General features: G+C 38.2%; 1 protein-coding gene across 1 annotated transcript; it reads right to left on the bottom strand.

The window, feature by feature from the left end:
• Positions 1 to 257: 257 nt before the first annotated feature.
• NAA30 (N-alpha-acetyltransferase 30, NatC catalytic subunit) lies at positions 258 to 27107 on the bottom strand. The gene is made up of 6 exons (XM_032179861.2): positions 27000 to 27107; positions 25774 to 26002; positions 24733 to 25510; positions 19305 to 19428; positions 16283 to 16338; positions 258 to 6781 (listed from the first exon to the last, which is right to left on the bottom strand). The coding sequence occupies exons 3-6, from the start codon at positions 25507 to 25509 to the stop codon at positions 6644 to 6646; spliced, it is 1095 nt and encodes a 364-aa protein (XP_032035752.1). The 5' UTR covers position 25510; positions 25774 to 26002; positions 27000 to 27107; the 3' UTR covers positions 258 to 6643.
• Positions 27108 to 27367: the final 260 nt, after the last annotated feature.

A 27367-nucleotide genomic window follows, 5' to 3' on the forward strand; every position in this document is an offset into this window, starting at 1 on the left:
CACAATTAGCTCATCAGGTAGTTATCACTAAAAGCCCAGAGAAATTAAGAAACTTGCCCACTATCATCAGGATAAAAATAAACTCTGAACGTTCATTATTAGTTCCTAATATGAAGAAAATATCCCACAATGACTTAAACACAATGCCCACATCCATATTGATATACTTCGTTTCCAAATTATATCATAAGCTACTAAGTAGACTTGGCCAAAGACAAATTTGAAATCAGTTTACATTTACCTAGTTAAGTCAATACTTGGTGGACTTACAAATTTTATTTTATTTGCATTCACAAAGAAATCAAGTATAATGCTGACTATGCAGAGTCACTGTTTACAGCCACAATTTGGAGGGAGGGAGGGAGGGAAGGAGGGAGGGAGGTGTCAAAAGTATAAAGGCAGCAGGTTCAGCCCCTCAAAAATGATCAATAACCATATACAATCATGAGAAATCTTGGCCTAAACATCACAATGATCAATCCCCTACATGTTAGGGCACTGAGTCCTCTGAGTAGTTCACAAATTTTAGCAATTACTTTATATCTTAAACTTTTAAAAGTTTCATGCAACTGTGATTTTAATGCAGCACAGTTCCTTAAAAATGTCAATACTTCCCTTACTGGAATTAGTGCATTCCTAAAAACACATGCATTTTTATAAATTATTACAACTAGCTTTCTGTCTACACAATATTTCAATATCCGGAAATAAAACTTCTTAAAATGCCTATTTAAGGGGCAAAATATTTTGTTTTTGGTTTGTGCAACCTGCTGGCTTTTAAAAAGGGTGAGTTTCTTTGGCATGAAAGGAAAACATAGGAGACATACAAATCTTTGCAGTTGTAAATGAACAAGTGATGGCACACACTTCCTAGAATACAAATCTCACTAAGTACTTTTACTAAAATCCCTCGGTCAGGGAGACCAGAAAAGTCTTATAAACGTTTTTAAGAAATTTCAAATTGATTTACTATGTAACACATCCAATAACAAATGTCTTTACACAATTTCTTTAAAAGCAGGTCCTTCTCCTAGCATATGGTAAATTATTTTATTTACAAAAATGTACATACAGTTCTCATGAAACTGAGGTATTAGAAAATTAAGATATTCATACAGCAAAGAGGTAGTCATAAAAATCCATATCTAAAAATAAGCTTATTTCTTAGCATTATAAAAATCTTACATAATTAGACTAAAACTATTTCATTATAACCTCCATATTGCATAGTTTAAACAGTAGTATTAGAAGATAAATTTGGCACTTCAGCAGTCTTTATTATTTCTAGGTCTGTTTCATACTGAGATTAAACATTGACTTAATCCCCAAAGTAATGCATGTTTTGAGCTCTTTCCTCAACAGTGTTAACAGGTTGTACCAAGCCTGGCACTGTCTTTGTATCCAGGTGTTTACTATCCCTATTTCTGCTCTTTTGATGAATTACACTTACCAGATGACCAGCGAGGGTCAAAGGTAATACACCGTGGTGATGGAAGACAGCAAAATTAATCTGGTTCTTCTAGAAGTAACATTGGCCTTTGGCCTCATCCCCATAAGTGGATCTCGGAGGTTAAAAACATGATAGACCTCCATGTTCCAACTTGACCACTCATGAGATGACCAATCTCATTTAGAAGTGAAATGATTTCAAATTCATCAAAAATGAGAAATTATTAGGGCCAACTATACAAATATTTTAAGGCTAAAAAGGTAAGTCTCATTAGAAACAACTTTTGGCACTTGAATCTGCATCTCTGCAACCCAAGGAACTTCCAACAATAAAATCTGAAAGGGCTGCTTTTCTCAGAAAGGCTACATAACAAGGGCAGTGGTTGGTGGGGTGGAAAGTGGTCAAACACTGTATTAATGAAATATATTGTCAGTATAAACAGTTCAGCTATACTCTTGCTCAGAGATAATTTTTAGTTGTTATTTTAAAAGATTTTTCAGAGACAGTCTTGCTATGCTGTCCTGGCTGGTCGCAAACTACCATCTCAACCTCCCAAAACATTGGACTAACAGGCGTGAGCCACCACATCTGGCCTAATTGTGATCCTTCCATTTTATCTTTCAACCTATACAAACACTCCCTTCCTGTTATTACTGCTTATCTAAAGCTCTGCTGTCCAATACAGTAGCCACAAGCCACATGTGGCTACCTTTGATTAAAATTACAAATTCAGCTCAATCATCCCAGCCATACTTCAGGGGCTCAGTAGCTACGTGTGACTAGTAACTACCATACTGGGGAGTGAAAAGGACACATCTATCCTTACATAAAGTGTGACTGGACAGTAGTGATCTAAAGTGTAGCAGTGCCACATGCTTGAGATTTTTTTAAAAACTTTTTAAAAGTTGCTTATAAAAAGAATATCATAGGCTGGGCGTGGTGGCTCACGCCTGTAATTCCAACACTTTGGGAGGCCGAGGCGGGCAGATCACTTGAGGTCAGGAGTTCGAGACCAGCCTGGCCAACATGGTGAAACCCCGTCTCTACTAAGAATACAAGAAATTGGCTGGGTGTGGTGGCATGCACCTGTAGTCCCAGCAACTCGGGAGGCTGAGGCACAAGAATTGCTTGAACCCAGGGGGCAGAAGTTGCAGTAAGCCAAGACTGTGCCACCGCACTCCAGCCTGGGCAACAGAGTGAGACTCTGTCTCAAAAAATAAATCTAACACCTCTGGGCTACAGGTTAATACTGATCTGTGTTCATGGTGTGAAAAAATGGTATCTTCTGGTTCTTATTTAGACTTTAGACTGAATTTATGAAGTATTTCGAGTTCCACATAAGGCCCAAATAAAACAAACTCAGACACTTTTACAGCATTACTATAAAGAATAATGTAAAGATCTGGCATGCATGATAAAAGTAATTTAGCAGTTAAATGATTAAAACAGATGATTTCATCCTTCCACTAAAATCCGAAAATCTTGACATATAGAAGTATTCACAGCTATTTAAAGCTCCTCACAAGACAGGGGCAAAAGGCTCTTTAGATATTGCTCTATTTTACTTTGGTGTCTTACCAAGGGTGGGACGGGGTGCGGGGGGAACGTTACAGAGTGGCAGTGTACAGACAAAAAAGTAAATTAAAACTGTCTTAGAAATAAAGTGCTATTAAACAGACTAAAAAGATAAACTTTTGACTGAACACATGGAAAATGTACTGATACCTGACATATGAGTTGACTAACTGAATACTTTTAGGAAAATCAAGTTCATGTTATTTTCAAATTTACTTTGTCAGAACACACAACAGTGATGACAATTATGTAATACTTCTTCCCCGTAACTCTTAGATGAAAGGCAGGAAGTAGGAAACAATATATTGTTTGTTGCTGTTTTACTTAGTAGGTAAAAGCAAAACAACCCAATCATAAAATGCACACAGCTGTATCTAAAAGAAAAATGCAAACACAACTTAACCATACTTTATTTGACTGCATCTTATTTAGACAGCTTGCACATTTCAAATCCCATTAAATCTCTCTCCAAAAGGATATGGGACAATAGAAGAAAATTATGCAGCAATATCCAGTCAAACAGCAGTCCAATATTTTGAGATACACGTGATATTTTATAGATACTCAACTCATATCTGACGTCAATATAATTTATGGTTATGTTTTTACAAACCTGAAAGCCCTGTAACATTACAGCACTCATTTTAGTGATGTCATGGTGCACTGAAAAGTAACTCTGATGCACTACCAATTTGATTTTATCTATACTCCTGAAAAGTGATGAACTTCATGATTTTTAGACACCATAATAAATATACACATCGAGTCTTAGACATGTCAGCCAGTACCATAACACAGGGCAAGGTAAAGTTAAAACATGAAAAACAAACTGCTTTACATAGATTTGTCAAGCAAGTGGGAAGGGTAATTTGGGAAAGAGGCAGAAAATATTAAAATTGATTTTTTATTTTTTCTTATTTTGCTGGTTTCAACTTCAAAAACTACTGTCTGGTTTCTGATCTGTGAACTTTGCTAAAGTAGTTTCATCCCAATGCACAGGAAATTATAATCAGCCCACACATCAAAAATGATAGTATACCCGTTAGCTTCTTCAATACTAACATATATAGCTTCATGGTAGCATGTATAAAAATGTTCAGCAGTACCAACTGCCAAACCAGTGTCAGTGGATAGTACAGTCAGTCCTAAAGAGGCAGCACCCCATTAAAAGAAAGTTGCACCTATTTTGCTCAGTTTTAGCCAAGTGAACCCATGCTACCAATTTCAGATAGAATTGTTTTAAGCTTATTTAAGAAAAACAACAGCCTATTATCAAAAAGTAAATTACTGTTTGAGGCTACTTCAACCTGAATGGAGTCTTTCAGTGTTGGTGCTAGGTTTTCATGCTAGAGGTTAAAATTTTAATCTACTTAAGTAAAAATTTTTTTGCATACCCAGTTAAAGACATAAGGCATACACTGACATTCAACATACACCAAACAATATGGCAACCATCTGACTTTTTAGTCACACAGTTAATGTCATGTTTACAAACACCCAACCAGTTCAGTCAATTCAGCAATTTTGGAGGAAAAGGTCAGTATGATGGTTTCATTGACAATCTGGCAAAAACACTAAAATGGTTGAACCAATGACCTACCATTTATCTAGTTTACAACCATCCCCATTAGTGATTCAAGCAAATATATGCTCGTCAACCATTACGTATCAACCAGCAAGTCAAATATAAAGAAGTGAAATAAAATTTGATGACATAAATATGTTTTAGTTCAATTTCCTTCATATTAAATAACAAAAGCATCACTGTGGTTGGTATTCTTCTAAATGCTAGTGCCTAAATGAAGTTTGACCAAAAACATACTGAAAGGCTGAGTACTGTGTGGTTACCATATTTTTATTATAACTAGTATTGTATTCTGCCCATTAAACTTTCAAGAGCAATATAAAATGGAAAACATTTTCTTTAAAAATAAAGAACTATAAATAATCCCACCAGCAGAAAGTTTTTATTTTCAAATATAAATTGTGTATCTTTATTTTTAAAGTATTTGTTACTATGTTCACTTTCAAAACACTATACTGAGCAAAGAGCAGCTTTCCTTTAAAAAAAAAAAAAGCAACAAACTTTCCTGAAAAGGGGCCTTTACCAACTGTTAATGGAGGTAGGGTTTTTAAAAATACAGTAATTAGAGCCACAAAATATATTCCAAACCAAATACTAGAGCAGAAGTAGAGCATATTCAAATGAAAACAACAACAGATTCCTACAGTTTTCACAGAGAATGAATCTTTTTTCTTATGGGTACCTAGGTTTTCCAGTTAAATTATCTATCACAGGTTTACTGAGTCAATTGAAAGCAATTAACTTTAAAATTTGTTACATTGCACTGATTGGCCAAAACACAATGTAACTAATAAACATGGTGGCTGTTAAGAAAACCCACAGAACTCATTCCAAAAAAGATTTTCATTTCCCCCTTTTGTTTTTCTGGCAGAAGAAAAGCAAAGCTCCCCCAAGAATTTGCTCATACAAGTGAAAATAAAATAAAGCAGCTTAAAATGGATACAATGCACCTTGAAATTTATTTCCAAGACCAAGAACCTAAAGTGAAGCATTTTAAGAAATGAAAGCAATGTGAATCCAAATCAAGTGGGAAAAACAAATTCAGCTACTTTGTAAAAGCTGTTCTTCGCAGCGTAGCAGTAATTTTGATTAAATAAAATCATATCAATTTACACTAATTTTCTATTCTTTTCCAAAACTTCCCTTACTCTCAAAAGAAAAAGTGCATCTAAAACCCAGCAATTCCTGGCTCCATCAATTTTTCTTATCTCTTTTGAGCCATTTCTCAATTTTCCAAGTAGATTCAACTTGTTACTATAAGGAAAAAGGGACTTCTAAAGTAAAGCATTCTTTCATTCACCTGAAAAAAGTATCCAAATTATAAAAATCTGAAATAATTTATCAAATTTAGAATTTAAATAAAAACAAAAGTTTGCTTGCAAAGGCCTTAAAGAAAAGGAAAAGATAGCATGCATTCAAAAACTAGAGATGAAGACAAATATACTTATCTACACAGGCACTGGCAGACAAAATTTAATTGTTACCTTTACTCATTGTAAGACATACCCCACCCTACATTTTTTTCATTCACTAATCACTGAGGTACCAATATTCAAGAATGGAAAATTTAATATTGAAAAAATAAAACCTAAAACTGAAGCGTCTCCCTCACCCCCTTCAGAAAGCTAGGGCAGGTTTCGTGTAAAATGTTAGTATACTTAGAGACTTTTACAATCCACATTGGCTTTTTTAAGGAACAAAAATTATGTTCCACTTACTGGTTCTGTGATAAAATGATCACTGTGTAAATAACATTGTCAGCAGACTTTGCAAATGAACACATAAATCTTGGCTATCAACTGGCACATCTTGTTGGTACCAAAAGAACTCCTGAAGTTTAAAACAATCTTTTAATTCAGAACAAATGCGCCATGCCAAAGTGCAACAAATATTGTGCGACACTCAATGAGACACTGACAGGTAAGAGCTGCATGGAAATTACTAAATCCACCTGCAAAGCAATTCTGTACAAATTGCATTGCATGCAAAGGTCGATTCTGTGTGGATGAAAGTTGTTCCTTGATGTCAGTTTCTCAACGCAGCCACAGTTTAAGTCGCAGTGCATCAACTCCATTTAAATAGTATCTGAACAGCCTCTTATCTCGAACAAAACCAAGATTTTCATAAAGTTTCAAAGCGGACTTATTTGTTATTTCGGTTTCCAAAACAACCTTCAAAGAAATGAGAAAAAAAACTAAGTTATAATTACGTAATTTAAAAAATAATTTACCAAGTAAACAATTTTTTTAAAATCATACATTATTTTAAAATTTGATAGTGAAAACAATAAATAATATACAGAAAGAACTCAAAAACAGTCATCAAAATTGTAATATTATATTTGGGTCAAGGGCTTGGAGGACCACTGCAGATTTATCTTCTGTTCTACTGATTTGTGTGATGTTTGAGATGTTTAGCAATGAGAGTATGTTTTATACTAAAACAAAGATTAATTATTTCCCTGTGGGGAAAGGTAAAATGACTAAAGATGAAAATAAAATCAACAATCAAAAGTGCTGGCTTATTTCCTTAAAATAATAAGCTATATTATTATAAGCAGCTATTCAGATTGACTTCCAACTTCCGTATTTTCATTAATATGTCATTTATTCTGGCAAAAACTACCATATTTGTCTGGAGTCCAGACCAGAGTCTGCAAACTACAGACTTTGGGCCAAATGTGCCTGCTGTCTGTTTTGTAAATAAAGTTTTAGTCAAACAGCCATGTTTATTTGTTTACATGATGTCTGTGGCGGCTTTCTCAATACAAGGGCAGAGCTGAGCAGTTGCCACAAAGACCTATGGTCCACAAAGCCTAAAATAATTACTAGTGGGCCTTTTACCAAGAAAGTTTGCTGAATCCAGACAAGAGGTATTCAAAATGTTACAGTGTGTCATAATCACCTGAAGGGCCTGTTAAAATAGATTGCTGAGCCCCACCCTCAGAGTTTATGAGTACGTTTGCAGTAGGACACAAGAATCTGCATTTTTAATATTTTTAAATTGCTAGATGATGATGTTGCTGCTGGTCAAGGGACCACATTTTGAGAACCACTGGTCTAGATAGCAAAGCTTAACAGAGGAACATATAGTATTAACTTTCATTTAAGTCTTTTGAAATATTACTGAGCCAGTGGCCCTGAAAATGAATAACTGGTATTTTTGAAAACTGCGATTTTATTTTTACCTCCGTCTAACACCCTCTACCCCATCTTCCCAACTTTTACACACATAGCTCTATTTGCCTTTTCAATTGATTCTCAACTTATTTCATTGAGAACTATCAACACAGTGAGCCACAGTTACTGTTGGGTGTCATAATCCTCAAGTGTTTGGAGTGGGTGGGGGGGGGAAATGGCAAAGTATAATTAAACAAAGGCCCAAGTGAAGCATGAGTCTCTTCCTGTTCTTTCTCAAGCTATCAAAAAGTCTGACAAGAATGCAAACAACTGATGCAAATAATAGAGAAAAGACAGTACCTCAACTTATATCCAAAATTGAACTCATAATCTGCTCTTCCTCCTCAATTCCATATCTCAGTAAACAGGATCACCCCCCACCACACCAATGCCTCAAACCTGAAACCCAGGAGTCATCTTTCAACCTCATTCCTCTACAACCACCTATATGCATCCAAGCACTGATTATTGTCAATTCTCCCTCTTAAATCTCTAAATGGTCCTCTTCTTTCTATGCTCGATATACCACAGTCCAAGCTACCACCAACTCTCACTATAATTACAAGAGCCTCCTAACTCAAGAGGTCTCCCATTCTCTATAGAGTTAGGGTGATGCTCTTGTTAATTCTCTACTTAAAACCGTTTACTGATTCCCTCTTGTCCTCAAGAGAAAGTCCACAATCTAAAAATAGTATCAAGAGACATAAAAAGTCCATCATTATATTGGCCTCAGCTTTGCTTTAGGTCTCTCTCTTCTTGCTTTCCATGCTCAACACTGAATTTTCAGTTTCTGGAACCCACCATGATCTTTCTCCCACCTTAGACCATTCAAATAAACTGTTTTCTGTCTGGAAGAATGCTATTCCTATCCTCCTCTCTTTTGGCCCTACCTTGTCACTTCCAAATTGGGTACGGTGCCCCTTTCCTTTTATATCACCCAGCAACATTCTGCACTGTTCCTATGACACATTCTTATTCAACATTTGATGAGTGGTATGTCATCTCTCCTAGCTGATAAGCCCAACAACAGCAGGGACCAATGCTAAATCTAAACCTTTAAAAGATCTAAAATGAAGTAATTAACAGTTCAGGATTAAGAAAATATGCTCCTAAGAAAACCTAAAATAAAAGTTGCACAGCAAACAAATTGGTTTAAGATAAGTAAACGTCAATTTCTGTCTGCACTTAAAAAAACACAATTTGGCTGGGTTTGGTGGCTCATGTCTATAATCCCAGCACTTTGGGAGGTCAAGGCAGATCACCTGAGCCCAGGAGTTTGAGAGCAGGCTAGGCAACGTGGTGGAAGCCCACGTCTAAAAAACCTTAAAAATTAGCCAGGTGTGGTGGTGTGTGCCTATAGTCTCAGCTACTTGGAGGGGCAGAGGTGGGAGGATCACTTGAGCCCAGGGGGTTGAGGCTGCAGTGAGCTGTGAGTGCACCACTGCACTCTAGCCTAAGCGACAGAGCGAGACTCTGTCTCAAAAAGCAAATTAAAATACTCACTCATACACACACACACAATTAAATTTCTAGTAACGTATGTCATACTAGAGTCTGTAACACCACAGTCTGGTCAACAAAATTTTTAGTTTTTAACAATTCTCTTGGATAATTCCTGCAATTGTTATTAGGTCCAGCACCTAATTATAGCTAACATGTTAAATCAAAGCAATTTAATATGAGAAACACTAAAGTCATAACAACTCAAAACCTGGAATTGATTTCACATAAATAAAAAGTGACAATTTTAAAATATGACAGCTAATATTTATTGGAGCTGTACTATGTGCAATGTAAAGCATTCTACAAGTATTATGTAGCTTTATTTTCACAATAACCCTATGAAATTGATGTGGTTATCCATTTTACAGATGAGTAAAACTCAAGGCCACCAATACAGCAAGGACAGAACAGAGTCCAATTATGAACTAAAGCTTAATAGTAACTACTCTACTGTACCTCCCCATTATTTCCCAAAGTAAGGCAAAGCAGTGACTGGGAAATCTAACCTACTTAAGACAAGATGAAAGGGATTTTAAGTCCACTGTCATTAATATTTAGCAATCTAAAATATTCCAAACACATTTGAGGCTACCACCACTACACAAATACACACTTAAAGTGTGGTTAAGAACTGAGTTCAAGTTTGTTTGCATCCTAATATATTAATGAAATGAAGCTCAATTACATAGAAAAAAAATTACACCAAGGTCTAACCTAGTCAAGATGTAAAGATTCTCCTGGCACACTCATATTTTCTAAACAAAGAGATTCTTTCTTCAGAAAATTATTTGACACAACAGAAAAATGCCAGGATAAAGTAACTAATTTTTAATTTTTAAATTCTTATAAACACATTAAAAGAATATCTGGATTTATATTAGAAATTCACCATAAAATGAGGTTATTTTGGTCCTAAAGAAACTTGACAGAGTTGAATTCTACTTAAGGGAGAAAAAAAATTACAGTGAAATTCCACCAATCCTCTTAGCAATAGTAACAGACCATTATCAGGATAAGCCAAACCATTACAAAATATTACTGTTTAAGACAGTTTAATACTGTAGGCTGGAAGCTCCTGGTGGGCAGGCTTGTTCACTGCTAGAACTTTAACACTACCATACTGTCTGGCACCTAGAAGTCCTTCTACTGCTATTTGCAGAATGAACAAACAGTACTGCTCTTCACAACATCTCTTTAAGATCAAAATTAACATCATGTTGCATAGACAAAGAGAAAGACCAGAAAAAGTTAAATGGCCTGCCTACAATCACACAACTGCCAAGTGACAGAAGATAAATATGGAAACCAGGCTTCTCATACTCAGTTATTAGGCCAAACTACTCACCCAAAATCCTTGCAGCTTAACTAACCCCACTGTATTCTGTTCTTTACTTTGCAGCCTCTATCACATAGCAAAATGTTTCCAGTGAAACTAAAGATGTTTATATATATACACATATATAATTAGTAAATACATAATAAACATAATAAATATAGTCTAATTAAAAAGATAAAAAGTAATCTTTTATAATGGGGGAAAAAGAATGACTGTACCTTTTCTAAGCCGGACTTTTCTAACTTAGAAAAGTATAAGTTATTTCAAAAAGTAACTTAGATCTCCTTGGCTCCTAATAATCTAATTTAGTCATTAGTGCTAATGTGATCTATTTTATTCTTTTAATTGTACAAAATAGAGTCAGCTACTATATTATCTAAAATTTACCAAAATGTCTTTTGCATTATCTTTATATTGCTAGAAATAAGTAGCATTAAGTAGGTCAAGCAAATCAGGTTGTAGGGAAAGTCATGGGTTTGAATAGCAGATTGTAAACAGTCTGCCACAAGTTACACAGCATACTATTTACAGAAGAAACTGTCTAGCAAAAATAAGTGTAGGCAACAATAAAAGAATGGAAAGAAAACACCAAACTGGATGTGTGATACTGTTTGGCTGTGTCTCCACCCAAATCTCATCCTGAATTCCCATGTGCTGTGGGAGGGACTCGGTGGGAGGTAACTGAATCATGGGGCAAGTTATTCCCGTGCTGTTCTCATGAGTGAATTAAATCTTGCAAGATCCGATGGTTTTAAAAAGAGGAATTCCCCTGCACAAGCTCTCTTCTCTTTGCCTGCCACCATCCATGTAAGATGTGACTTGCTCCTCCTTGCCTTCTGCCATGATTTTGAGGCTTCCCCAGCCATGTGGAACTGTAAATCCAATGTGGTACTCTTTCTTTTGTAAACTGCCCAGTCTCAGGTATGTCTTTATCAGCAATGTGAAAACGGACTAATACAACATGCTAGAAAGGTAGGTGGTGAACTTTCTTCGTCTGTTTCCCAAGTTTTCTGTAATGTTCATTACGGTTTTTCAACGGAAAAAATGTCTTTAATGTAAATAAGCAAAAATTAGATGACATGACTTTCAACTAAAAATATTTTAAGATACTATAAATTTAAATTCCATTAAGAAATCCTAATTCCAATGTATTCTGATCAGTTATCTCTGGCTATTCATATTCACAGTAATCGACCCAAAAACTCTTTGTGTGTGTGTGTGTGTGTGTGTGTGTGTGTGTGTGTGTGTGTGTGTGAGACGGAGTCTTGCTCTGTCCCCCAGGCTGGAGTGCAATGGCGCGATCTCGGCTCACTGCAACCTCCGCCTCCTGGGTTCAAGCGATTCTCCTGCCTCAGCCTCCCCAGTAGCTGCGATTACAGGCACGCACCACCACGCCTGGCTAATTTCTGTATATTTTTAGTAGAGACGGGCTTTCACCAAATTGGCCAAGCTAGTCTCGAACTCCTGACCTCGTGATCCACCCACCTTGGCCTCCCAAAGTGCCGGGATTACAGGCGTGAGACACCGTGCCCAGCCTAAAACTCTAAAAACAAATGAACAAAAAAACAAAACAAAACAAAATCTTGAAGTTTTCAGAGATTAAGATTTTAAGGATATCAATGGCTTAAAAATCGAGGCACTATTCATCATACTGATACTGATCAATCACCTGCTCATATTCTAATTTACTTCAGGAAAAAAAGTACATAAATGTAAATGGCCACCAAGTAGGTTGATTTTAGGTACACAGATCCTATTTTAAAATCTACATCATAGAAAACTCATCCATTCTATATGTATTTATATTATTCTTTCTTCTATTGTGAAACATGAACTTGAGATACTTGTCCTAGCCACTACACATCTGGCAGCCAGAGCATGTAGGGGGTGTAAACAAATTTAAGCCACATCAGTATTTCTTACTCATGAAGTAACAAATCCACTTGTTTCTTTTTTGATACTGTAATTTTTTAGTCAGCTCCAAATACATAGATAATGAAAAAAAATTTTAGCTATACTGTTTTAACATATGTCTAATTCTGATATGAAAAGTTGGAAAACTTACAGTAAGACAAAATGAAAACATCAATTAGATTAGGAACAGTGCAGCATTATTTGGAGAAAAACTATCTACCTTTCAATTCTGATTACTAATAACTCTGGCTGAATACTCTGAGCTTAAAATGACTAGTAACAACAAAGAACAATACAAACATGGCTCAAGGTCACAAATTCTGTAAACAGAATAGAAAGTAAAAATTGTCTAACGTGCACAGTAAGGTTTCACAGAGCCAAATGTATCTTTTTTTTTTTTTTTTTCCGGCCGCGGAGCACAGTAAGGTTTCACGGACATTTCCAAATGTATCTCTTTGTTTATGAGAGTCTCACTCTGTCTCCCAGGCTGGAGAACAGCCGTACAATCTTGGCTCACTGCAGCCTCCGCCTCTCGGGTTCAAGCGATTCTCCTGCCTCAGCCTCCTGAGTAGCTGGGACTATAGGCATGTGCCACCACGCCCAGCTAATTTTTGTATTTTTAGTAGAGACGGGGTTTCACCATGTCAGCCAGGCTGATCTCAAACTCCTGACCTCAAGTGATCTGCCAGCCTTGGACTCCCAAAGTGCTGGGATGAGCCACAGTGCCTGGCCAAATGTACCTCTATTAAAACGTTCACAGATTTTAAAATCTCTATCTTTGTAAGAATTTTAAAAATAGCAGAATAACCTAAGTAGTAGAAAATCTAATTTAAAACTCTTCTCAAACGTCTTTCACAGATTTTCAGATAATTTGCCAAAATTTCTAAACCCTTTAAAAGGAAGGTTTGTCTAAATTAATGAAAGTGAAAGCACATGTTTATTTGCCTTTTCATGAATCACTGTATTTTTGGAGATTTATCATTTCAAAGGCATTTTAACAACTTGGTTAACCCTGAAGATGTCTTTAAAAAAAAAAAATCCTACCATGAACAAAAATAAGACAATTGGTGGTTTTAGAAAGCTTACAGAAAATTCAGAGAGAAAGACAAGTTAACAACAATACAAGTCAAAATTAAAAAGTGATTAAACGAGAGAGGGGTACAAACATCATGCTGGAAGCGCAGAACTGATCATTCAAAAAATATTTATGAAGCAGGTACTCTCTCACAAATGTCACACTATACACTAAGAATACAGCAACGAACAAGAGAAGGCATCTCTGTCCTACATTGTGCTAAGGCACTGAACAAGTGAAATTAAGTGCAATGAATATTACAAAAAGAGTAGCAAAAATAACAGAAAAGTGCAATGGATTCTGTCCAGAAGGATCAAGAAAAACTTAAAGGAGCTGTTGGTATTTGAATTGAGTATTTAAAGTATTTTAACAAGCAAAGGACAACCAAATACCTACCAGATCTTATAAAGAGTAAATAAGAGTTCATATGGCAAATTATTCGATCTGAATAATGCTGGACACAGATAAGCAAAATTTTTATACCAAGGAAAAGTCATCTAATTCAGAGACAGAGACATTCACAAACTGCAAAAACCATCCACTTAAAATCATACAAAAGGAAAAAGTTCACAAAGCTATCCCTGATGTCAGCCTAAAGATTAAGTAATATTCATTGTTTCAAAAGAAAAAATGAATGAATCAGCATTAGCTTTTTAGGCTGGAAATGAAGTTTTTCTACCATAAAATATATCATTAATTTAGAATTTAACCTTGAGACCAAAACAATAAAAATCTTCATATCATTCCTGACATCTTTCAATGAAAAGCCAACACTATCCAAACTTGTGAACAGTTAAACAAAACAGTTAAACAAAAGCACATAGCCTGCCTCACAAGTAGTAACTTAGGATAGCCAAGTAGGATAACTCAGAAAAGGTTTAATCATAGGGAACATAATACTCTCTGCTCTTAACACCCCGTTCACTGGATCTGCGGAAGATCAAAACATGATCTATTATCCCAAAGATTTCTCCAAGCTGTTAAGCAACTTTTGTGAAACCTGACTTTTCTCGATGAGCTGACAAGCAGTGTGGCTATGGTCCAAACACGGACCTATACTCGTGAACATATCTGATCCAATTCTCTCCTCAAAATTTCATTTACCAGTCATGTAAAGCTTTGGCTACTGCACCTTTTGCATTTTAATATTAAAAGCTGTGAACAATGTTGAGATCCTTCAACACCTGTGAATTATTTCTTTGGAGTAAAATTAGATATTTTTAAATCCCAGGATGACTTCACTGTGCCACCCAGTATGTCTGTAGGCCTTCTCATATAATCACCACTTAGAGTGGATCTGTCAGAATAGAGCCTAATGTGAACAAGAAGCCTGAGAATGCTCAGCAGTAAATCTCTGTATTCTAACATGGAAATGCATTCATGAGATATTGTTGAAAGAAAAAAGCAATTATTATTGCTAATAATTATTGAGTAAGAATTACTTCATTTGTATTTTTAAAAACCATATATTTGCACATAGGTGTGTTTAAAAAATGAGAGAAAGCATTTCAAACAGTTAACAGTAGCAAAAGGCCAGGAGCGACAGCTCATGCCTGTAATCACAACACTTTGAGAGGCTGAGGTGGAAGGATCACCTGAGGCCAGAAGCTGGAGTGGTCTCCAGCTGGACAACCAGCAAGACTCCCATCTCTACAAAAACAAAAAAACAAAACCCACAAAAACAAACAACGAAAAACAGTAGCTATCAATGGAAAGATGGATAAAGAGTTGAAAAGCATGAGAATGATAGAAGGGGCTTTGTTAACAAAAACGCATACATATATCATATATGCTGACTGTGTATAAATTTTGTACCAAAACACTCCATTTCCTTTAAGTCACTAAAACAAATTATTTATTAAGGTCAACCTTTTGAAAAAAGTTACCCAATTTCACGTATTTTGAGAATTCTCTAAGGCACATCTGACCTCTAATAATAAAGACAATTGCTACTTCTATTACTCATAAAAGTACTAGCACAACTTTGCTCCTCCTTAGTCACCACTGCTATATTAAAGACATCTATACTTCTCTAGTTTATACTTGTTCCCTTCCACTCTGTGCAACAGTAAATGTTAACATTCCCAATCATCACCAATATTTATCAAGCACCTACTATATGTAGAAACACAGTGCAGCAGGATACAAAGAAATATCTGCCATCAGACCTTACAAACAAGCTGAAGAGAGAAAATGCTCTTATGTTAATGTGCAGATAGCTGTACTCTTAAAAAGTGGTTGTCTTCCCCCTAGCCAACATTGTCATTATTTAATTCTGAAAAGATTATTTTCAAGTGTGAAATGTCCTCCATATAGACTGATAGTTTCCCATTGTTAGAAACTAAGGCCAATACGTAAGCAAATTATAACAGAGTCTGTAATAAGAGCTATCTTAAATAACTGATAAAGCCTCTGAATACCAAAATTGTGTACTGAAAATGTCTAAGATTCCACCCACACATTTTGAAGAAATTTTAGCTCCATTTTAAAATTTGTTCTAGGTCAAAAATTCATGTGTTTTTAAATGGAATATAATTTTCCCCACAAGCTGCATTTGTATTGTAACACTGCAATGAAATCTGCAATAAATTATAAAATATTTATAAAAAATACTCAGTAAGAAAAATGCCCAGATAAAAAGTATTAAACATTTTTAAAGACTTACCTCATCACAGTCTCCCTCAACCATGGCATATATAGCTTTCTTAACCAAGTTAGTACCTAGAATACAGATCTGAGTATTAATGAAGGAAAAATGTATTTCTTAAAGATAACCCAAATTATAATATTCATAAGCACAGAAATGTCAAATGCTAGTTTCTATCTTGAATCCAGATACACAGATTATCTCAAATTAAATGGGAAAAATTTTAGCTATAAGCTAAGAGAAGCCAACAGAACCTATAGATAACAGTATGTTTCCTCTTGAAACACCTATCTCCCAATATACTCCTTTTTCTCAGACATAATTATTTGCCACAAGCAGGAGTTTGTTCTATTGTGTTTGAAAGTAGTAGGAAAGGGAAAGAGAAAAAGACAAGATGTGGTATGGCCAGAACCCAAGAACTCCCCGTGAGTTGGCCAGAACTTACTGCATAACCCAAGCTGATCTCACCAAAGATCCTCCAAACTCCCCTGGACACAAGGCACAAGACAACCTCATCAGAACTGCTGTTACCCACAGTAGGTTTCTATAAACTTTACAGTGAGCACGATGAAGTCTGGCAAGTCTGGCACTCCCAATGATGTCAGTGGTGTGTCTGTAAATGTCTAGCAAAATGTATCCTAGTTTAGGGTCAAATATAATTGGCATATTAAAAGGGAAAAAATTTGTCAAATCTGATATTAAGAGCAGACAGACAAATTTTATTTAAAAACTCTTAGGCTGGGCGCAGTGGTTCATGCCTGTAATCCCAGCACTTTGGGAAGCCAAGGCAGGCGGATCACATGAGGCCAAGAGTCCAAGACCAGCCTGGCCAACATGGTGAAATCCTGTCTCTATTAAAAAGACAAAAAAACTGGCCGGGCATGGTGGCTCACGCCTGTAATCCCAGCATTTTGGAGGCCGAGGTCATGGCAAAACCCCATCTCTATTAAAAATACAAAAAACTGGCTATGTGCAGTGGCTCAGCCTATAATCCCAGCACTTTGGGAGGCCAAGGTGGGCGGATCACCGGAGGTCAGGAGTTCAAGACCAGCCTGGCCAACATGAAGAAACCCCATCTCTACTAAAAAATAAAAAATTAGCCAGGCACCGTGGCGGGTGCCTGTAATCCCAGCTACTCGGGAGGCGGAGGCACGAAAATCACTTGAACACAGGAGGCGGAGGTTGCAGTGAGTCAAGATCGCGCCACTGCACTCCAACCTGGGCAACAGAGTGAGACTCTATCTCAAAAAAAAATAATAAATAAAAAATTAAAAAAAATAAAAAATAAATTAGCCAGGTGTGGTGGTGTGTGCCTGTAGTCCCAGGTCCTTGGGAGGCTGAGGCACAAGAATTGCTTGAATCTGGGTGCTAGAGGTTGCAGTGAGCCGGGATCACGCCACTGCACTCCAGCCTGGGCAATACAGCAAGACTCTGTCCCAAAAATAATAAAATAAAATTAAAAACTCTTAATTTTCAAACCATGCATACAAGTGTGCATGCATTTTATGGCCCAAACAAAGTATGTCTGAAGGCCAGGATGCAACCCTAAAGCCACTGGTTTCTGCCCTCCAAACTAACCAAACAATTGGCTATAATTTATCATGAGTCTTTATCAGTGCTTTTTAATGCATCAAAGTCTCAAACTTAGTCCATAAAACAAGCCCAATTCATTAAAAATCTTAGTGGAAAGCTGTAACACTGCAATAAAGTTGGCTAAACCTAACATATTAAGTAAACCTATTTATAGTTACTTCTCATGATACCTAGGACTGTGTGAGAGTCTTAGGTTGGACAATAACACTTAATAGTTTTTAAAAAACATAAAAGCGAAAAAACTGCTAATGATTAAATACTGGTACAGGTATTAACCTTTTTTTATGAATACTCAGCTAAAGCACATCACAAAATTTGACATGCTTAGACAAATGCTTGTCTACCCAATCCTCCATTGTGAACAAAGAGCCACTAGGTCCTAGAGACTAGAAGAGTGATTTTTTGAAACGGAGTCTTGCTCTGTCACCCAGGCTAGAGTGCAATGGCATGCTCACTGCAACTTCCGCCTCCCGGGTTCAAGCGATTCTCCTGCCTCAGCCTCCTGAGTAGCTGAGATTACAGGTGCCCACCATCACACCCAGCTAATTTTTGTATTTTTAGTAGAGACAGGGTTTCGCCATTTGCCCAGGCTGGTCTTGAACTCCTGACCTAGTGACTCACCTGCCTTGGCCTCCCAAAGTGCTGGGATTATGGGCATGAACGACCGCACCTGGCACCCAGCGGCCTATTGAGTTTTATGGCGTTATTTAAATGACAGAAGTTATCTAACCCAGTCATAGAAGAGTGGTTCTTAATCAGGCTTACATCACAGTCACCTAGGGAAGCTTCAGCCCCACCTCTGACAAGACAAACAAGAGTCTCAAGGTGAGGGGCCCAAATACGTATTTTTAAACCACCCACATAATTCTAATGATCATTATAAATCATGAGTGTAAGATTAACTAAACATGTCAGGAAAAGTAGACCCAACAAAAAATTAAGTTTGAGAATTATAAGAAACAATCAATTCTCACCTCCTGATCTTTCCTGAATTGCAATATATGGTTGATGACTAGCACCAAGTAATGGTAACAATTTGTCCATAATTTTGGCTTGATTGAGGTCCACTTAACCCAAATACAGACAAGTGCTTGAAGGCTGGGATGAAGGACCATCATAATGTAATTGTAAATTGCAGTATTTCTTGTGGTACTTAGTATAATGCAAAGCATTTTGAATGTGATTAAAAAAAAATCTGCAGGTGAAAGCTGATGATTGGCTACTTGTTAAAAAGAAAAACTGTCAAACAAAACATTAATAAAGAAAAAAACTCATTTTAAGAACTTTTTAAAAATACCATTTTGAAATTAAAAATTAAAAACCACCTTAATTTTCTTCCCATAGTTTCTTTCATTTCTACATACTTACATTTAAGTCTTTTATTTCAAAACACAACAAAAATGAGAATAGCTTAGGCATTCTTTCCATAAAATAGTATTTTTCTTACCAATGCCATTTCTCCTGTATTTGGAATCCACGGCTAACATGGCTATATAACCTCTGCGGAACATCTTTTTGTGCATATCCAACTTGCAAACGATGGCACCTACACACTCCTCCCCTACCATGGCCTTAAAAATAAACAAACAGTTATGAAGAATACATTGCCATCAGGTACTGCACAATTATCCAGAGAAAACAACAACCAACCATTGGTAAGCATTTTTGACGGGGGAATGGGAACTCTTGCAAGACAGCAGTCACAGAAGTTTCAGAAATCTAAATCTCCTAACTCCTTTAAATGTTCTAGTGTTAAAATTTCTCAATATTCTTTAGAACATGAATTTTTTATGCTTACTATTAAAGTCTAGGGGAAAAAAACAAGATTCCACAAGGTTAACATTCAAGTACTTTATAAGATTACATATGAGGTGCTTATAATCACAATTATTTGCAACAAAGACCTACCTAAGGTTCTGGAAGGGGAAATATGCAAAAAAAAAAAATTATTATAAAGCAAAAGTCTAATCATTAGGACATAAAATATTGTAAAACTTGCCCATCAGCAGAATATAAAGTTAAATATATTCAGTTAAATTTAGTAATAATGGCTCACGCCTGTAAACCCAGCACCTTGGGAGGCAGGGGCAGGCAGATTGCTTGAGCTCAGGGGTTTGAGATCAGCCTGGGCAACATGGCAAAACCCTGTCTCCACCAAAAATACATAAATTAGCTGGGTGTGGTGGCATGCACCTGTAGTTCCAGCTACTTGGAAAGCTGAGATAGGATGGCTTGAGCCGGGGAGGCAGAGGCTACAGTGAGCTGAGATTGTGCCACTGCACTCCAGCCTAGGTGACAGAGTGAGACCCCATCTCAATAAAAGAAAAAAATAAATTTAATAATAAAGTTTTACTGAAAGCCAGATATAATACATATTTACACCTGAATGGTGGATTTTGATCAGGAAAAAAAATTAAAAATTTTTAGAAAAAGCACAGTTTATAAGGTATTGCTTAGATCATACCCAAGAGGTTTTTGTTAATATATGTAAATGTAGCATAGTCTCATTTTCAGGATACTCCTGACAGTGTGGATAACTGTCACAAAGCTCTCAGAATACTTATAGTTCAAAATCAAAGCTTTATGTTAAAAGCTTTAATTTTACAGAAATTTCTATTTTAATAAAAATGTACAGCTTTCCAGAGTATTAAAAGCTACATGTTAAATTCTAATCATCCCCCATTTTCATTAAGATTTCTAGTGTTACCATTGAAAATGTTTTTCAAAAATTCCAATGCTGATAAAAAGTTCTAGTGGCCGGGCGCGGTGGCTCACGCTTGTAATCCCAGCACTTTGGGAGGCCGAGGCAGGCGGATCACGAGGTCAGGAGATCGAGACCACGGTGAAACTCCGTCTCTACTAAAAAAAAAAAAAATACAAAAAATTAGCCAGGCGTGGTGGCGGGCGCCTGTAGTCCCAGCTACTCGGAGAGGCTGAGGCAGGAGCATGGCGTGAACCTGGGAGGCGGAGCTTGCAGTGAGCCAAGATTGCGCCACTGCACTCCAGTCTGGGCGACAGAGCAAGACTCCGTCTCAAAAAAAAAAAAAAAAAAAAGTTCTAGTAACACAGTATTTCTGGTAAACATAAACAGGGCAACATCTCCAACTGTTTAAATAATGTGTCAGTAAGAAGTCTGTTTTCCATAAATTAACTTTCCAGAAGAAACTATTTCAATAAAAGCAGAAATTAGTTTAAAAATTAGTAAGTAACGTCCAATTTATAATTAATACATATTTTAAATTTGTGACTCTTTTAATCTATCATTCTGTAAATTGATTAAAGGCCTTTTTTTAACTGTGGAGAAATCTTTTAGGCAAGATAATTCTAATCCATTTCATGCAAACCTAAACTAGGTCGGAAAAATCCTTTTGAAGGAATATGAAATTCAACAACCCACACTAATTCATTTCTGGTTTATCACACATTCCAAAACTATTTTGGGTCAATAAACCTCTGAAATTGTTATTTCTATTTTTTTCCCTCACAATACATCAATCTTTTAAAAAATTTTTTTAAACAAAGACCTGAAGTATGCACAAAAATTGCCTTGAACAACTCTGAAAGCTTTTTCTGATTTGAAACTCACTTCAAATATATGTGTGTACATACAGACACGTATAAATACATACACATGCATGAAATTATCAGACCAAATGGTATATTTAAAAGGGCCAGAAAAAATTTTGGCCTGACCTCGTAAGCCAGGCTTATGTGAAATGAAAACCTGTATCAGATCGATGATATAAACCTCAGAATAGCTACACCTTATATAAAACTATCCAAAAATGAGGAAAAATTAAAACCATTAAACACAACTGGACAGTACTTTCAATCTGAACAGGAATTTCAAACAAATCTTTGTCCTATGAGCATGGAATAAGCAAACAAAATACTGTATTAGTTTCATTCTTAAGACCTGATTTCTTCCTAATTCAGAATCTGTAGGAGCAAAAATCAAGCTGTATACATCATCTAAAAAGCCCAATATATCATACACCATTACGATGATACTAGTACTGAAGAAGATCAATGCTGTATTTTTTTTTTTCCTGATAAACTACTCATGAATATATGGTACATTTACAGGAATCATTAAATTGCTTGTCAATTTTTCCAAATAAAAGCTCTGCGTATACATTTGGAATTCATGCTATTAAATGTATTTTTTCAAGGATGGGAACTGAAAAATCCCTGGCAAGATTAAGACTTAACACTACAAGGCCAAAGGGTTGTCAGTCTACAAAACTATGAAAAAAATAAAGTGAGAGATTCCCAAATTCTAGAACACTACAAATAGAAAACTGGAGGAAGCCAAAAAGTTAAATTTAGAACAAATAAAGGGAAGTACTATGTTACACTGCTGAGAGTAAGTTTAAGAACTTCAAAAAGATACCAACAACTGAAAACGTTACTATGAAAACAGGTAAAGATAAAATGGTTAAGTACAGAGTAACTGAAAGTGTCTCACATTTGTCCTTTTTTTTTTTCATCTTTTACAATTAGGAAGAATCATAATAAGCTATCATTTTTATTAGTCAATCAAGTATTGGCAATTTTGTAAGGTTCAACCCCATATATTCCATTGACCCATTACAGGTTATCCACAGAAAACGGAACATTTTGGAGGTTTCTAATCTCTTGAGATTGATGTAAGGGCAACACTGTTCCTTGGTGAAGATAACTTGGTGACACAATAATCTTCACTGAATGGATAAAGGGTATGTCATTTTTCAGGTTCTTATTTGTTACCATAATGAGAGGCCAGGAGAACTGGGTTCTAGCTTTACCCTTCCATAGGTAAATATCTGGAGATTGAAACATTTTAAGCACTTTGGTTCTTTTTTTCAATCAAAAAACAAAACAAAACTTACCCCTCTGTCAGTAAATATCTGGAGACTGAAACATTTTAAGTCGCTTTGGTTCTTAACTTTTTTCAATCAAAAAACAAAACAGAACAAAACCTAAGTTGGCTAGATTATCTCTAGGATGCCTTTCAGTTCTAAAAGGATATATTTAAAATAAACAGACATTTACGCATTTGTATTTTTTAAAAAATAGTTCCTATGGGAAACTTAAATTTAAAAGTATGCCAAGATAAAGGCTTCAGTTCTAAATGGCCTGGTTGTTTTTTCACTACTGTTTTATTATTGTTTAATACCTCCTGATTCATACTTGCACCAGTAAATCTTATAGGTCAACCACTTGTGCATATCGCAATTTCTAGATATTCAGAATATTAAACAAACTTGAGCTACTAAAGGCTAACATACACATTAGCTGGTGAATTGGGAGGGTTCTACATAAAATCAAATCTAAAGTTTACTAATATTGTTGACCAGAGTCTAAAATAGCAGACAAGTTGAGAGAGGCTTAGGTAAATATCAGGACTCAAAAGTTGACTAAATATCATATACACGACTATTTCCTGGAATTGACAGAAAAACATCTATTTCAATTTGAAATGTGACTCAATCATCTACTTCTGTGGGTTAACTTACAACTAAATCTACAATTTTTAGCAATTACAGTGGCATTTGATATGACATTTATAATAGTGCTATAAATCATTTTCTCATATTCATTGACATAGACATGTCTTAGAACTATTCTGATACAATGCTTAGAATACTGAAAGAGCAGTTTTCAAGAATATAAAGTAGTACCCACAGTTTTAACAAATGTACTGAATTCAAGTTTAAGCAAAGTTAAGACAGAAAATAGAACTACCATTATCTACAATACCCAGGTTACATTTTCAAATTATCACCAAGCTAGAGAATCAAAAAGATGAGTATTGTCAAAATACCTTGCAGGGAATTACCAAGTGAAACTAAGCCAATGCTAAAACATTAAGTAATGGTGGCTTTTCCCTTCACGTATTGTAAAATACTCCTTAAAAGGATGTCATCTTTCTGTAGTAAAATTCAACAGAAACAATATGGTTGTGAGCACATGATACAAAGCATACACCTGCAGTCAACATTTAAGTTAAAGGGTTCATACAGACTGAAATGGGTCAATATTACTGTGAAGAAATTACTGGTACTGCCAATACTATGTTAATTTTTAAAAACTGTCCAAAAGTCTTTCACTTACGTGTAATATTATTGTCAATTATACTCTACACAAGCCAGTGTTACTAGTGTTTGGCCACATCTACAACCAGTTTCTTAAATTAAAAAAAAAAAAATCAGATCGGTAACAATTTCACACTTAAGTTTTCTACATTCCACAAAAGGGTATTTTGTTCAAGTTTCAGGAGTCTTTCAGCCACCAGAAGTGTTAGTAGCGCTTTCTGGAATGGAGTACCAGAAAGCAGGCTGGCTACAACTGTTAATTGTCCAGTTGAAGTAAAGGGAAACATCTCCATAATTACTGAAAATGCTTGTAAGATTTAATTCTCCAATATGACCACACCAAGTTTGCTGACATTCATGTTCACCAAAACATGTTTATGCATACACTCTTCCCTGATTATGGTTGTAATTGAGAGATTAATAAGGCCTGTATCTGAACAGAACCATGTTCAAATTAAATGACCGTAAAGTGTTTGAGGATGCGGGCGGGTAATTAAAGACGGTTAAACACGATTATAATCTAATGTAAACAAGACATAAGACCCCCCACCCCAGTGAAACACGCCACCATACAGGCTTGCTGCAGTTACACTAGTATCACGTTAACCCGAATCATGAAGTCTTAACCTTCAAAACAAGTTCATTAAATAACTAGGAATGTGTACAGCACTTGACATCACATAACGTACTATAACACGCAGCAGGAGATATCCACTGCCACACTCTGGGCCCTCACTCCCTGCCCCGCACAGTCTGGATCACTGCTGGGTTCACCCTCTTTTTATTCTATCCACTTACCAAGAAGCACAGCTGTGGCCAGTTGTGGATAAAATATCTATAGGTATAAATGGAGTAGGGTTCGGACAGATCTTTGGTGATCAGTCTCATGATATCGGGCATTTGTAGCTCGGATTCATATCGGACATATCGTATCGTCCGATCCTCCCCAGGCTCAACCTCCCTGCCCGAAGGGCTTCTTAAGCTGCAGTCGGCGGTCAGGGACGAAGACAGCAGCCGCACCTGCTCGTCTTCCTCCTCCTCCTCCTCCTCCTGCTCGGTGCCCTCGGCCAGTCCATTGCGGGCCGCCGCGGGATCGCTCGCCGCCGCTGCCTCCGCCGGGCTGGGGACCGCAGTTCTTGCATTATTAGAGAGGGAGTGAGGGGGCCTCTCGCCCGAGTGTACCCCGGCTCCTTTTGTTGCAGTCGCTCTGGGGCCTCCGTCAGGGGTGGCCGTGGTCGCGGCCACCTCTGCTATGCTCAGGACCTTGCTCTTGAGGGAGGCGGCCGCCCGGAGGTGCCGCAGTTCGGGGCTAATCAATCCGTTGAGCTGCTGCTGCTCCTGCGGTGGCTGAGGGCAGCGAAGGCACGGATGCCCCTTGGCCGCCACCGTCGCCGACTCTCCGCCCGCCGGGCTCCTGCTGCCGCCGCCTTCGTGCTCTTCGTCGTCCTCCTCGTCCTCGCTGCAGCAGGCGAGGGCGGCCCCCGCCGGGAAGGGACAGCGGGGCTCGACCGCCGCCGGGGCCGGAGGTGCTGGTGGTGGGAGGAGGCTGCTAGGCCCAGGCGGTACCTCCGCCATCCTAGAAGCGACACAGACCGAGAGGGGAGGCCATGAAACCCGGCCGACGAGCGCGGAGAACAGGGGGCGCCGGATGGGGGGCGGCCGAGGTGGGGGGAACAAAGGCACAAACCGTCCCTCACGGAGCTGCCCCCCCAGTTCCGCGCCACCCCCCCGCTCTTCAGCGCCGCCCAGCTGCTCAGCCGGCCACTGTCCCCGTCCGCCCGGGCCCACCCGCCAGCCCTGTCACTCGCGGCCCCTCCCTGTCCCCTCCTTGCGGCTCACCCCGCACGGGTCCCCGCCGCCGCTGCCGCCACTCCTCTTCCTCAGCCACCGCCGCCGCCTCCTTCGCAGCCGCAGCAGCCTCCACAGCCGCCAAGGTTCTCACTCAGCCGCCGTCGCCGTAAAGCGCCTCGGCTGTTACCCCGGGTAAAGTTTCCTGGGCCTAGCTTTACGACACTTCCCTGCCTGCCGGCTGCCCGGGCCAAGAGAGAGGGGCGTGGAGGGAGGTGACCTGTAGAGGGGCGGGGACAAAGGTGTCTCCTGCGGGCTGTGGGGAAGGCCGCGTGCTAGTGGGTGGGGCTGTGGGGCCGGGAAGTTGCAGAGGGCTTTGGAGTTACAGGCTTCCAAACCCTCTTCCTCGGTTTGGGGGCGCCTCAACCTGCGGTGCTTGCCACGCGGGGCCGGGGAGGGATGGACCAGGCAGGCGCTCCCTGCTCAAAGTCTACTGCGCACTCGGAGCTGTAGCGAATCTCGCCAGTTCGGGGCCTGTGGAACCAGCCGTTTACAAGTCACCTAAAAATGCCTTTTTAAAGCTGCACGGCGTTTAATGTTTGCCCTGACCAGGGGCAAGGAGGATCGGGGAGGAGCGATTAAAAATGGAGCAAATCAGGGAAGCCGACCGAAAAGGAAAGGAAGATTTGAGCTGTGAAAATATGGGGATGGCTGTCGAAACGTGGTGGTTTGCAGTGTGAATTAAGTTCAGCTGGCCCTTGCCACTTTGGGGCAAGGGAGTCGGCCCTCTTCCTCTCCCTCTTTACTCTGCACCTGGCGCCCAGTAAAATTGGAGGCAAAAGTGACTGACAGGTGTTGGGCAATTGCTAGCACACCTGGGGGAGGGTTAGAGCGAGATGGTGAAAAAGAGTGACCAGGGCTAAGAAGCACAGTCCTAAACTTGTGACACAAATAGATTAGGAAGCACTGGTAAACAGGTGGCCTGATACTCCCCGGGGATCTGCCTATCGAGTGCAAAGGGGATAGAACTTGAGCTTGTGGCTGGGCTCCTTATGCTCTAGTCCACAATTGACTCCTGGCAGGTCTGAGCTGAGACAGGTAGTGTAACTCAACTCGCTCACTGAACAAATTCGGTTTTGTTAAAAACCTAATTTATAGAGCTGGTCTGGTGTGCCGCAGATGGACGTTTTCGATATATAATTCCATGACGGAACACGTTTGCAACTTTTTGCCATAATCTAAACTCTGTATGTATAAAATAACTTTATTATGCTCACAGATTCTGTGCCTCTGAAATCCAGACAGAGCACAACTGGGATGGCATTTCTCTACTCCATTATGAGTAGGGCTTCAACTGGAAGACTCCAAGGCTGAGGAGTAGAATTATTTGAAAACTTCACTTTCACCGCTGGTGGTTGATGCAGGATAAAGGCTGGAGGCCTCAGTTCTAATCCATGTAGACGTCTCCCGGTGGTCTTTTAGCATTGATTGGTTTGGGCTTTGTCACAGCCTGGTGGCTGGGTTCCAACCGCAGGTATGGTGCGAGAAAGTCAATCAGAAGCATATTACCCATTATGACCTAGCCTTAGAAGTCATGTAGTCTCTAGGCAGGTGCGGTGCCTCACACCTGTAATCCTGGCATTTT

This window comes from Hylobates moloch, unplaced genomic scaffold (genome assembly GCF_009828535.3).
Source record: "Hylobates moloch isolate HMO894 unplaced genomic scaffold, HMol_V3 SCAFFOLD_16, whole genome shotgun sequence".
Lineage (NCBI taxonomy): Eukaryota > Metazoa > Chordata > Mammalia > Primates > Hylobatidae > Hylobates > Hylobates moloch.

What these genes read in the sequence shown, in the direction of transcription:
- NAA30 (XM_032179861.2), bottom strand. Translation starts at nt 25,509, where the DNA reads ATGGCGGAGGTACCGCCTGGGCCTAGCAGCCTCCTCCCACCACCAGCA. An exon ending in ATACAGGAGAAATGGCATTG is followed by an intron (nt 16,339 to 19,304) that starts GTAAGAAAAATA and finishes TCTGTATTCTAG; the next exon opens with GTACTAACTTGGTTAAGAAA. An exon ending in TTGAGGGAGACTGTGATGAG is followed by an intron (nt 6,782 to 16,282) that starts GTAAGTCTTTAA and finishes ATTTCTTTGAAG; the next exon opens with GTTGTTTTGGAAACCGAAAT.